The sequence below is a fragment of the Buceros rhinoceros genome, unplaced genomic scaffold, assembly GCF_000710305.1.
Source record: "Buceros rhinoceros silvestris isolate BGI_N320 unplaced genomic scaffold, ASM71030v1 scaffold10526, whole genome shotgun sequence".
Taxonomy (NCBI): domain Eukaryota; kingdom Metazoa; phylum Chordata; class Aves; order Bucerotiformes; family Bucerotidae; genus Buceros; species Buceros rhinoceros.
In genome coordinates, this window is record NW_010416919.1 from 1 (window position 1) to 13,828 (window position 13,828).

Consider the following 13,828-nt stretch of genomic DNA (forward strand, 5'->3'; position numbering starts at 1 on the left):
AAGGTGCGCTCCCGGGTGGGTCCCCATCCGAGGGGCGAGCAGGCAGCTGAAGCACTGTGCGGTGGTGTGTCTGAATGCGCGCCCGGGTCTGGTTTTATCTGTGAACGGTCCGTGGCCGTGAGGGCTGCGGTGAGAGCGGTAGGGTTTGCCCAGCGGCGCGTATCGAGGTCAGAGGAGCGCGGTGCTGCCAGGAGATGTGCTTATCTGTTCTTGTCTAATCAGTGTAATGCTGACCGCATTACCAAGGGAACGCGTGACAACAAATGACAAGCTCTTCTGCTGAAGGTTTCCTGCTCGCCTGGCATATTTTTGGTTTCCGGGAGATTCAATAGTTAGCATCACCTCCTCAGCGTCTTTAAAGGGCTGAAATCAGGGCCATGCTCATCACTGTCTCGCTACCTGGTTTAAATGATTTGAAGAAAGGCTGCATTTAAAATTTTACTCCTTAATGGTATTTTTTTGGATGAAATATTAAACAAGCACCAGGGCAAGAGCTCTCACATGGGCCACTCTGCCTCAGGCTGTAGTCTGAAGGGAGCAGGTTCAGTGGGAAGGCCAGGAGAGATCAAACTCTGGACCTATTTGCTGGTTGACTTGTCCTGCCCAGTTCCTAGTTAATTATCTAGTTTAAAAAAAAAAACCTGGAGGGCATTTTTTATTAATGACAGAATGATGAATGCGTCAGGGTTCATACGGGAGTTTATTTACGGGACACATGGCAGTCATTGCTTTTCATGTATCCCAGAAGACAGGAAGCCTGATTTGATGTCATCAGAGTTGAAGCTCTTTAATCAATATTTTTTTCTGAAATAGTCCACTGTTACAGCACCTGTCATCCCATCCAAGGTCCCTGTGGCCATTCTCAACAGAATAATTATAAGCCTGAAAAATTGTTGAGGCTGAAAAATTGTTGAGGCCAAAGAATTGTGAAGACCCTAACAGATTAAGAAACTAAATCTTATTCTGTTTCCTTTGCAAATAAATTGTGTATTGCGCCACAGAATGCTGCCATTGCTATAGGGGCTTCAGTTGAGTTAATTTTTAAGGGATTTGGAAGGCAGCGCTGTGCTGAGAACCATATAAATCAGTTCTGTGCGTCACACATGCTTTTACAAAAATGTTAAATGTGCTGCAGATTTTGATATGTCTCCTCTAATCACAGGGAAATGGCAGGCAAGAAGAAAGAAATCCAGCTGCAGGTATAAATCCTAATTACTTGAACAATTTTAGAGATTAATAGATCTTTTTTCCTACCTTTTTAAGATGTTAAAATGTCAATTCATTTTATTTCAGACCACAATAACCAATCAAGACCAGTGGGATGAAATGTTGCTGACAAAAGGTGTGGTAGGTACGAAGTGTTCTTTTCTGTTTAATCTCTCATGAAGACAGGTACAGTTTTTCATACTTACACATCATGTAATCTTTAATAGACACTTGTCATAAATCTAGAAGACTAGTACACTATAATCTTTTAAAGAAAGGTCGTATTAATATATTTTTCCATGTATAAATTGTGTTTGGGTAGAAGGGACAGATCTGTAATGGAGCGATCCCTGCAGAGGAGTAGTAATGGGAAAGAAAGGATCTGCGTGGGCTCAGGGAGGTACAAATCCTGTAGAATAAAGATCTAGGCAGGAATGAAATCCAACAGCAGAAAAAGAAAAAGAACAATTAAAAGGAAAAGGAGTATGAGATAAATGAACTGTTGTAGCACAGTCATCTCAAATAGCAGGTGAAGCAGACTGTTGATGTCAAAAGCCGTTGAAATAAGAGGAAACTGTGATGTAGCCACTGAATTCTTTGTTTTATTCATGATGCCTTCATTGACCAGCAGAGGACTGGCAGACTCCTGTGAACACCTTCCCAGCACTGTTCCAACACACTCCCGAATATGTCTCACTTTCTAAAAGTTCCACAAGTCAGCTGTTTGTAATTCCAAACCATTACTTTTTAGTAATAGATGTGTATCAAGCTTGGTGTGGGCCTTGCAAACCCGTGGTGAATTTATTCAGAAGACTGAAGAATGAGTTTAGTGAAGACAATGTGTTGCATTTTGCAGTGGTAAGGATGTCAATTCTCTTTGGAACTTGATTTTATTTTAAATTAATCAATTATTTTTTTAAAAATTATTTATTTGTTTTAAATAAATCTTTTTATCTGTCTGCACACACAGAGCTTTGATTTTACTGTCCTTATACTGAGCCATCACAGTTTTGGCCTGGTTGCCTCTTCTTCCGCATATCTCCTCATAAGACTTTTTTTTGAGGTAGATTCGGAACGGTACTGATTATGGAAGGAGCTGTAGTAGAAAGGGAGCTGATATCTCACACCTTTTGTTTGCCTTCATGAGATTGCAGAAACATTCCAAAGCTGGACTATATGACTTTTAGTTTTAATTCTCCAATAAGTCTTTCTTATTTACGGACGTTGTTATAACCCACATGGGAAAAGAGTACTCGGAGAAGGTATTTTTTCCATGATTAGCGGGTGTGATGTGACAGGAGGCCAGTTCCCTGTTACCAAACCGGTTCTTTCCTCATCACCAGCGCGTGCCACGAGGACTGCTAGTTGTATTTAAGACGTCAGTTTGAGTGTGTCACACCAGAGTATATAAGGCCGCAGTTTTCTTGCGGGTGAAAAGGATTTTTAGATCACTGTATGTGTATGTACGTATAGATGCGCATACATACACACAGGCAAGTACATAATCTTTTTCATCTGACTTCAGGCAGAGGCTGACAACATTCCGACTCTGAAACCGTTTAGGAATACGTGTGAACCTGTGTTTCTTTTTTGCGTTGTAAGTATATCACAGCAGTTCCTTTCAACGTGCTGCCTTCCTCCGCCTTGCTTTTTCAGTGGATTAAAAATAAATCATGTCTTCCCATTTTACAGTATGTAGGATCATAGTATCAGATGTTGTTTACTTGAGGCTCTCTCCCACGCCTAAATTTGTGGCTCTGGAGCACATTTTTATTGTGGCTGCTGCACATATGGCCACCGAAGATTTGGGGTAGCCACAGTTTTGGTAGTTACTAAGAGAAAAATCCATGTAGGTTTTGAAGGGTTGCCTCACATAAAGTGCCTACATGTGGCTACACCAAAATGATGATTTTCTGCGCTTTTTCCCTTGGGGAAAAAGAGTTCACGTTTCCTGCCACTTGAAGGTTTCTAAGATAAACAAGTAAAATTGTGTTTTACACATCTGAGCCGTTGTAACAATTCCAAGACTCAAGTAAATGTGTACAGTAAGTGATGAGACCTCACCAAGACTGTTATTTTCTCTTTTACAGGATGGCAAAATCATTGCAATAGTAAGAGGTGTAAATGCTCCTCTAATAAGTAAGAAGATAACAGAGCTCGTGCAAGAAGAGAGGGAAATCGCAGCTGGGCAGAAGGAACGTGCCCAGGTTCTCACAAAACAGATACTTCATTAATAATTGATTATTTTTATTATGTTTACATGACTTCTCTCAATGATTGTGATTGTGTTTTTGGTAATGTTTAATATTCTTGGCTTTTTTTCTTAGTAGTAAAGCGACGTAAGTGAGGGATTGGGTTTATTCTTAGAAATTTCCATTAAATTGTACTTCTTAAAAACTGAAGAAATTCACAGGTTAGCCCATTAATGCAAGAAAAGGAAAGATGGGCAAAGTGTCACTAGCATGTAAGGGGTGTAGTCAAAACAAATAAAGACTTGGGGAATAGTCGTGTCTCATTGCTTCTTTTGAGTGAAAATGGAGATCAAAGAACTCCGCTTACAGTAAAAGGAAACTTTTAACGAACTGTAGCTCAGTGAAGGAAAACGAGACTTTTTTCTTTCAGGACTGAGCATTTTTCGTATATAACTTTGTAACAGTGCATCCTGTGAAACAAATAAAGACTTGGGGAATAGTTGTGTCTCATTGCTTCTTTTGAGTGAAAATGGAGCTCTTTTCTTTCAGGACTGAGCATTTTTCATATATAACTTTGTAACAGTGCATCATATGAAACAAATAAAGACTTGGGGAATAGTCGTGTCTCATTGCTTCTTTTGAGTGAAAATGGAGATCAAAGAACTCCGCTTACAGTAAAAGGAAACTTTTAACGAACTGTAGCTCAGTGAAGGAAAACGAGGATAACTCAAGGTCCTTCTTAGAACTGCTCACTTCCCAGGGCAGCAAATATGCTCTCACGTGAAGATAAAAGTGTGGTAGAGATCTGATAGCTGTGTCTGGTGACTTTAGCCTCCCACTGGTGATGTCCCCTTACTCGATTTGCATCTACGCCTTAGGTAGATGAACTTGTTTTCGTAGAAGAGAAATCATCAGAAGAGACTGTTACGGAGACTGTACCCGAAGGTAAATATATTTGATTTATTTTAGAAATGTTAGCAGAAAGAAAAAGAACAAATGTCTTTTCAGTTAAGTCATTAAGAATTGGCTATGTCCAGCACTAACAGACCTTCCTTTGATTGAGTTAATAATTTGAGAGGCTGTGACTGAGGATATCACACCAAGGAGAAGCTTTCTTCTGTAAGGAATTAAGGCATCAGACTGTCATCATTCATATTTCCACCCCCACTTCGGGAACCCTCAGCAGTGCTATGTGCCGAGGAATTTTCCTGTGTAAAACCAGTGCCTGAAAGTCACTTCTGCACGGTCCCTGTGTGAGCTCTGCACTTTTGTGGAGGTGGAGCTTGTTAACCCTTGGGTGTTCTACAGGAATACCAAGATGGGCCGATGGAAGGGGATTGGAAGAGTTAACCTGTGAAGGAATGGCATACATTGTATCTCAGATTAATTAATTCTTTCACCAGGTTAGGTTTAAGAGCTAAAGAGCAGAGTTACGTAAGAGCATAAATTGATGATAAGGTTCAAAAAAGATAAAAAATAAGCCCCATCCTGCTTGCACATCTCTTGTCTATAATTTTTCTCAAGCTTGTCATGAGCTGGGTCCTATATCTTTTCTATTCTTATTGATGTCTGCGGCTACTGAAGCTTCCTGCTGCTTCTTTCACGCAGAACGCCTTTTGGCAATGTTGAGATGGAACAAATTCCTCCTTCCTCTTCTTCTTGATCTTTTTTTCCTGTGAGAAGGCATCAGATCACGATCACAGATTCAATTCTGTCCTTTCTCCTTCCTCTTCATGTCTTCTTCATTGTATGGTTCAAGTGACCTATTCCTGACCTCCGCTTTAGCCTATTTTTTTTCTCACAATCTCTCTGAGAACTAGTAGTACAGTATTACAAATCCTTTAACAGCCATATACAGACTCCACACGAATCTGCAGAAGTTCAATACGCCACAAAATCAGGAAACAAGTGTTTTCAGCTTGGGTTTAGCTTTCAGCTTGGTTAGGGGATCCCTCAGAAGCCATAACACACGTTTTGTGGTAATGTCTTCCCTACCACATGCAGGTGCCTATGAATGTTTTCTACTCCTGGAAACAAGGAGCAGTCTGGTGTTTCCATTAGAGCTGTCATTAAGTTTCTGGGATCTGTTTGAATTATGTTCCAATGCTTAACTGTAATCCTCAGATTCTGCAAAGATGATGCATAGTTTTGATAAATGTATTCACTGGCACATTGTTTTTCCCCTGTTCCAGAAGAAGTACTCAGATATTTGGTTGCAATTATAAAACCTGATGATGTCTTAGAGGGACGCGTGGAAGAAATTAAACAAAAGGTAGGCAGAGTCTGAAAAGATCCATTCATCCTGTTTCCTGAAGAGGCATAGTAGCAAGAGGTCAGATTAAGTAGATTCTAATTTATGCCCAGGCTTTAGAACAAGATCTGTTACTGCTTCTTTGGTCAGGATGATAAAAGCATGGTCATTTTGACCTGAAATAATACAGTGTTCAGACTGATACTACTGCTTTAGTATTTTGTGCCAGTATGACATGAATTCATACAGCAATAGCTGTTTGTAGAGAAACAGAACACTGTCCTTTTTCTCCTCATATTACAATAGAAGTGAGCACTAGAGATTGTTAATTCTTAACAGCATCTTCAAGAATCGTAGGCACATGGAAGTCAACTAACCAGTTCCTTATGGAAGAGAGAGTGAATGCAGCCACATCTGACAGTACATGCGTGAAGATCATAGAATCAGAGTCACAGAATCACAGAGTGCTTTGGGCTGGAAGGGACCTTCACAGCTCACCCAGCCCAACCCCCTGCAGGGAGCAGGGACGTCTGCACCCAGAGCAGGGTGCTCAGAGCCCCAAGGTCCAGCCTGACCTGGGATGGTTCAGGGACGGGGCTTCTGCCACCTCTCTGGGCAGCCTGGGCCAGGGTCTCATCATCCTAATTAAATTTCTCCCTTACTGTACAATTACTAGTCACATGAATTAGCCTCACCACCTAGTCCAGTAGAGGTTATTATGTGCTGTTTCTAAAGCCAAGTAGTTTAACCTGATACAACAATTCTTGACAAGTACCTACTTATATGACTACTATGATTATAATATAGTTTATATAATAACATTTTTAGAAGTGGCAGTAGGTTAATCTCTCACAATGGTTAAAAAGACTTTATTCAATGCTAAATAAAAGGGATTATTACCTACAGAACGGATTGTACTATTAATTTTGATGAACATTCAGGGCATTGTAATCCTGAATTTAGTGGAGTGCTTTGAAAAGCTGGAACTTCAGTTTAGGCAAAGGTAACAGTTATATTTAGACTATTTCAGAGAATTCTAAACTTAAAATAGCTTCCAAAATCAATCAATAATCTAATCTTTAGATTTCCAGTAACGTATGATTCTGTATACATCTGTTTTCAAATGGCACTGAGTAATAACCAAATAATTGCAGATTAGAGATGCAGGATTTGCCATTGAAGCAGCGGAGGAGAAAATGCTAACTGAGGAGCAAATCCGAGTGTTCTACGCCCGGAATAAAGATCAGGTAAAACCGAACTAAAAACCTAACCAAAAGGAAGGGGTAGAACACACCATTGTAGCTATGTGTGTTTGCAAATCTCTGTCTCGTAAGTTTTTAATATGTTGAAGAACTGAATTAATGTAGATTTAGTACATAGAAAAAAGTTATATTTTCTCTTTTTTTTTTTTTTTACCAACTCATATGATTATAGCTTGGTAGCACTAAAATTACAACTAAATTGAACTCAACCCCAACTCAAGGCCAAAAGATTTTGTAGTAGCTTCACAGCAGATCAATTAACTTTGGTTTTGACCTTTTTAAAAGTTGTTGTTCTCAAATGGTTGATCAAAAAAACTTGCTAAAGAATTTGACAGGGGTTTGAGTGGTGTATGTGAATGCCGTTTTAGAAGAGAAATTATGAGTTACCTTGGAAGGGATGGTCATCTCATTTCTGATGATGAAGTCAGAGATTCTGCAATTCATAGGGGGAAAAATATGTTTTTTAGCCTGACTTTGAAGATTTTGTTCAGTTCATGATGAGCGGACCATGCCACGTTTTGATAATCAGTGAAAATGAAACAACTGATGCTATCCCTCACTGGAGAGAACTGCACAAATTGAGTGAGAGTGAGAGTGAGCCTGAAGAGCCTGAGACTGAGAAGCCAGACAGGTAACTACCGGCGAAAATATGTGTGTGTGATTCAGTTCCAGTATTCAGAGCACACCAGACACCAAGACACATTTTTACAGACGTTTACGTGCCCACATGCACAAGGTCCAGGGGGAGGGCAGACTTCTTCACCTGGTCCTTCACAGGACCACCACTTAGAGACGCAACTGCGGTTCCTGTGGCAATGTAGAAACTTCATCCTTCCTGGGTAAAGATAAGAAACAAAGGGCACTGATCTCTTGCCGATTCTGAATCAGCCTTGAACGGGTTGTCAGACCACTGGGAACGGTGCTACACTTCACAGCTGGTGTAGTCCATGCAGTTCCACTTCACACTAGTTCACCCAAAGCTGCTGCCAGGATTGCCCGTTGAGGGTTGCTCTCTCACCCATGGTTACATGCTGGGAAGCTGTAGATGTGGCCCAAGGGAGACTGAGGGACACCCGAAGCATGCTGTGCTCCCTGAAACCACTCCGTAAAATGCCAGCAAACAAGTGGAAGGGGGTTGGGCTTTGTTCCCCCCACTCCAAGATGCATGAAAACATTGTAAGGATTAGCTGTTTGCAATCATGGCACCTTGAAATATCTGCCTCTCTCCTATGCCAAGTCTTTGTAGAGAATTTTAAAGAGGGTGATAGTTGCCTACACAGCATCAGACACTAAAGAGAGTGTTCACAAAAATTCACATATTGGATCCAGTTTTCTGTTTAGACAAAAGTAGCGCCATGAATTTAAATATTTTGTACCAAAATAGAACTTGTCATAATAACTGATATTTTTGTTGATGCCTGCTGTATTACATTCAGCATTAATTTGCAGAATTAATTTGTTAATATTGCATTTTCCATAAGAGGCCAAGAGCGACTGTATTTACATAGCTAAATAAACCTTAGAAATACAGGCAGGCAACAGTGAGAAGCATCTCCACTAAAGACAGCTCCGTAGGGCTGTAGTTTTTATGATCATTCCATACACGAATTCAGCACAGCCCTTTGACTGATCATTCGTGATACACTATTTGTCAGTAGAAATTCTGACTAGTGAAACAGAGACACTGTTTTGGCTAAGCTCGAGGAGAATTAGAGAAGCTGCATGGCTGAGATTTCTTTCATAGGACATGACAAGGCACTTTTGGAGTAAATTAATAATTCTCTTTTCAGGAACATTAGTTATGAATATGAATTTAATAAAAACTTGGCATTCTCATGTCTCACTGCACTTGAAGAAAGTACATCTTCATGAAGTCAGCTGTTAACACGATGCATGCGCTGACTTAAATTCTGTATTACTTTGTGTCTTGTTAGGCTGGAAGGAATTGTGGAATCTGAGAGTATAGTCAATCTATGTGATGTGCAAGACAGTGTAGAAGATGCCAGCAGACAACTTGCCTTCTTTTTCCCAAATTTTCATAAAACGAAGACAGACAAAAAAGTTGAAAAGACTTTGGCCTTAATTAGACCTTGTATCTTAAAGGAAAGACGAAGTAAGCATTAGTAACTACATTTTCTATCCAGCGTATATATAAAGCCTCATATTTTAGTTGTAAAAATTCTAATTTTATTAACAAGATGTTCTGAGATTATGTTGATTCCCCAGCATGAAGTCAACAGTGATCTTTGTCAGGAAGGAAGTTACACGACCAGTGTTTTTGGTGTATTGAAAATGTAAATGTCTGCTATTTCGTTCCTTCCACTGATTTTTCAAGAACATCTTTAGATTGTAAATTGGATGGGAAGTTTCCAGAAGACCTCTCAGAGAAGCTGGCATTTTCACAGTGTGGTAGAGGGGATTGTACTTCCCACCGTAACAAAGCAGCTGATACTGTTCTTGAATGGCAAGTCCAAAGCAGACCAACGGCAAGGTGAAAAAGACCTGACCCAGGTTCTCCTGGGGTGCATAAGGCATAAGGGCAGGTCTGTGTGGACAACAGTTCTACAGATTCAATCACAAAATCTACCCCATTAACACAAAGCTCCATCCAAACAAGTTTCCTTTTCTTCTCAGGCATATATTTGCATTTCTTCCTAGATTCGAGATAGCGTTTTTATTTCTGACATGAGAATCTCTGTACTTGAAGTAACCTATACACAGAGATCTGAAAGGCTTCCGCTTTGACCTCCCGGTGTATGTGTTTTCTTGGTTGTTATCTAGCGTGTTGCTTAGAGCAGCAGTTCTGCAGTCCACCTCTAGGTAATTATAGAGTCATTTTGTCTTGTGCCAAATTCTGCTCACTTACACACGTGACCTTATAAGACGTTGTTAAAGGAATATCCAGCTGTTGAAAACCCTTAGACCTTCTTTTGGCGATAGTAACACATGTCAGATTTCTCAGTCAGGAATTCCTACGGAGGCTGCTGAAGTGAGAGAAAGCCTTATGAAGGTGAACATCAGCTTTCTGAGAGTCCAGGCAGCTACTGAAGCCCTCTAGCAGACGGTTTAAATTCGTTTTCTGTTCTTCGGTTAGGACATTAATTCACCTGTAATTACTTAATATTATGATGGGAAAGTCCATGTCGTTTCTTCACAATGAATGGATGGCAATTTAGCATTATTTCCATATATTAAACAGACTCTATCATGCAAAGAATAAAGGATGATGGCTTCGAAATAGCAATGCAGAAAGAAATAATCCTATCTGAAGAACAAGTATGCGAATTTTACAGAGAGCATGTGGATCAAGACTACTTCCCAGTCCTTCTAGAGCAGATGACCAGGTACGTTGAATGAAAAATGAGAATGTAGATCTATAAATTAACCCGAAATTTTCACAATTAAAAAAATCCTGAAAAATCCTGAATCTGAGAGACTAGTAAAACTCAACATAGGATCAGACAAGTGCAGGTAACGAGATAATTTCCAAGTATAGCAGATAAATAAATGAGGTTTTAAAAAATTACTAGCTACTCTGTATCTCTGTTTGGGTGATGTCAAAATCAGCAGCCAGTGCCGCTGATCGGGGTGAAACCAGTTGAGCTCTGCCCTGGAAGGATGCATCTATGTTGTCTGTAGGAGAGCTCTGGACAATTTGTCCAGGCTGTGTGCTGGGTTCCTTGAGGAGGAAAAATAAATCACTTTTGGATATTGCTTTCATTGAAGTTGGGATATGGCTGGGACAGAAAGTTAGGATCTGATCAGCACTTTTATATCTAATAATAAAGTCATTGCTCAAGTCTATAATATTCTTCCTGTTGTGGTAAAATTCAGTAACTTTGACATTTAAACTCATCTTTAAGCCCTGTAAGCCCTGTAGCTGTTTAAACAGTTTGGTTTTAAAATCCTCCAATACCAGGGCTTGTTTTCCTAGCCTGGACTATGTATAACCAAGTTACTTTTACAAATTACGGACAGTTCACTATCATTTTTTTAATGCCAGTTTTCCCATTTTACAGTGGCCCAACTCTTGTGCTCGCTCTAACACGAGAAAATGCTGTAGCACACTGGAGAGATTTATTAGGGCCGAAGACTGTTGAAGAGGCTATGAAGGAAAATCCGAACAGGTAATAGTTAAAACAGTAACCTCTCACTCACCGCTTCCGCTTTACTGTCACATTCCTCATCCCAAGGCAAACCACATTCCAGCTGGTGTAACGACAGTGCCATCGTCTGGAAACCGAGATCTATTTCTGCCCTTCATTAGGTTTTTCTCGGAAGCAGCGTCGCATTACACATAGAAACTACAGCATTTTTTGGAGAAATAAGGGCTGCTGAACATAATGAAAAGCTGAGTTTAAAAAAGGGTATGGAAGTGAAAGGAGATGTCCTGAGACAGGGAAGAAATAACGGTAATACCTCATCCCTTTTTATTCTTGAAATAGCACCATCAGCACTCAGAACAGGTGCTTATTTTCTCAGCTTAGTGAAAACTTTGCATCAGTAGAATATTTTATTTAAGATAAGTTTCTCCTACACATTTCATAAATGGACATCTTGGTTTTACCTCCGAATGGTGCAGTTCCAAGAAACTGCTGTGGGATCATCTCACCTGTTGTGGACAGAAGTGCTGTTTCATTTAGAAAGAACTGGTATTATCTTGGAAATACAACAAGGTGAGAGTTGAGAGGGAGGTTGTTCCTATTTCATGTGGTTAATTAAAAAGTTCTTTCTGTAGGCCATGAAGGCTTCCCACTCCTACAGAGAGCTCGTAGAGCACTTAAGTCACCAGATCAACATTCATTTCTATTCCCAGGGTTAAGGCGAGTCACAGCTCAAGCTCAGGGTGGTTATTCCTTGCAGTAACCTCACTCTTTTAATGGCTCTTAGCTTACGTGCAAAGTATGCAGTCGAAAACATACCCATTGGTCAGCTGCACGGTAGTTCTACACCCGATGATGCTCGGAAGGAATTAGAGTTCTTCTTCCCTCAGGAGCACACTTTGGCCTTAATCAAACCTGATGCTGCTAAGGACCACAAGGGTAAGTGATCCAGAAAGTACGGACTGTATCTACTGATGTAAGTTATGCACAGTATTAGCAACAGACACCGCAGGAAATCATGCCAGACACATTCTTTTTATTTGCTGAAATAATTTTTCTGTGCAGAAGCATGCTTTTACAGGGCTTGCACAATCCATATTGGGGTCTCCAATGTGACATTTCTTTTGCTTAAGCTGCCTATAGCTCTTTCTTCACGAGAAAGGTGGTGACTGAAGCAGTGAACTGAGTGGTGGTGGGTTAACAGAGCGAAGTTAAATGGTTTAAAACCCAGGCACTTGGGCAAACTAACTGCCCAGCATCCTTCTAAGTCAGAGGAGGGAGATGCTTTCCAAATTCGTGTGACTGACTTACTCTACTGCCTCAAAAGGGGTCATTGCTCAGTTAGATGCGTTCCCATCCTTGGCTTAATTTGCCATGAGATGAAGGGAACGAGCAGGGAAGGTCAAAGTAAAAAGAACACTATGTACAATTTGGAATCTTAGAGATTTCTTGCTGCTGCTTTTAAAACCCTGTATTCAGCGCCTCTTCTTGGCATTCTTCTTTTCCTGACAAATTTCAGTTTGTTTCTAATGTTAATTCATCATCAGCTTTTGTGAGACTTTCTTCCCCTCTCATTAAGAAAAGAAAAGGAAAAAAAAGCACCTTCTATTTTCTGAAACCTTGAAAGTTTGGGTGGGTTTTTGCACCTAAGTTTTAATTTTTTTTTTCATCTAAACTGTTTCAATCAAGAATTAATTTGCTTGTTATTCTCCTAGATGACATTTTGCAAAAAGTTAAAGATGCTGGATTTAACATCGCAAAGATTAAAGAAGCAGCTTTAACTCGTGAAATGGCTGCACAGTTTTATAGCGATCACGAAGGAAAACCCTTTTTTGATCAGCTGGTGAATTACATGACTGAGTAAGTGTCTTGTTATGCAACACGGAGGTATGTAAGTGTACATCAAACTTTGAATTTACAGTGCCAACAAAACATGCTACACCCAAAGCGGACTAAGGGTTAGGGTTGGGGTCAGTCTTTCTGGCAAGTGCAGTGGCTTCTAGCACGGAGTCCTCTTCCTTTAAAGGGAAAATTCTTTCCAAACTTAGAGATAGTGACTCTTATTTTGGATTCTTTTCCTCAAAAAAAAAAAAAAAGATGGAATCCTTGTTCTTCCCGTGTAGGACAAATATCTTGCTCAAAATATCATTAGTGTAGCTGTTGATAAAACAGTATCTGTTGCCTTGCTTCAGAAATTACTGGGTGAGAATCTTTTTGGGACAAAAAGTCCGAATCCAAATAGCTGATCATCGTCATCTTTTTGGTTTTCAAATACAGGGTATTGTCTTAAACAAAGCACTCAGAAACAGATTTTTAAATTCAAACAGTTTAACAGAATTCAGATAGTGTAATGCTCATCATTCACCCTTCGTGGTACCTCTGAAGTCAAAGCTAAGTCTGCATCTCAGACTAGCGTAAGACCTTCTCATACTGATTTTACAGGGGCCCGTCTGTGATAATGGTCCTAACAAAGGAAAATGCTGTGGAAGAGTGGAGACAACTCATGGGTCCAACTGATCCAGAACTGGCCAAAGAGACATGTCCTGATTCCATTCGAGCTCAGTTTGCACAGGATATTTTGTTTAACGCTGTTCACGGGTCGTCGAACCAAGAGCACGCGCTGAAGAGCATCGAGTGCGTATTTGGAGAGATTGATATAGGCTGAACAACTAAAATGCAGTCTCTGAAAATTGATATTTGTGTCATTTGTCTAACCAAGCACCTATATTTGAGACTCTATATACACACACATTTTCCTTCATACTCCATCTTTTTTCAGCCAGTTTTTTGTTACACGTATCACTGTAACAAGTC

General features: G+C 40.1%; 1 protein-coding gene across 1 annotated transcript; it reads left to right on the forward strand.

Moving 5' to 3' along the window:
* The first annotated feature begins 1,166 nt into the window (after positions 1-1,166).
* NME8 (NME/NM23 family member 8) lies at positions 1,167-13,679 on the forward strand. The gene is made up of 15 exons (XM_010137986.1): positions 1,167-1,199; positions 1,294-1,351; positions 1,958-2,064; positions 2,732-2,803; positions 3,297-3,413; positions 4,277-4,343; positions 5,594-5,670; positions 6,804-6,896; positions 7,379-7,542; positions 8,846-9,024; positions 10,111-10,255; positions 10,931-11,038; positions 11,802-11,953; positions 12,730-12,874; positions 13,457-13,679. The coding sequence occupies exons 1-15, from the start codon at positions 1,167-1,169 to the stop codon at positions 13,677-13,679; spliced, it is 1,740 nt and encodes a 579-aa protein (XP_010136288.1).
* The last annotated feature ends 149 nt before the right edge of the window (positions 13,680-13,828 follow it).

What these genes read in the sequence shown, in the direction of transcription:
- NME8 (XM_010137986.1), top strand. Translation starts at nt 1,167, where the DNA reads ATGGCAGGCAAGAAGAAAGAAATCCAGCTGCAG. An exon ending in GCTGACAAAAGGTGTGGTAG is followed by an intron (nt 1,352 to 1,957) that starts GTACGAAGTGTT and finishes ATTACTTTTTAG; the next exon opens with TAATAGATGTGTATCAAGCT. An exon ending in ATGAAGGAAAATCCGAACAG is followed by an intron (nt 11,039 to 11,801) that starts GTAATAGTTAAA and finishes AATGGCTCTTAG; the next exon opens with CTTACGTGCAAAGTATGCAG.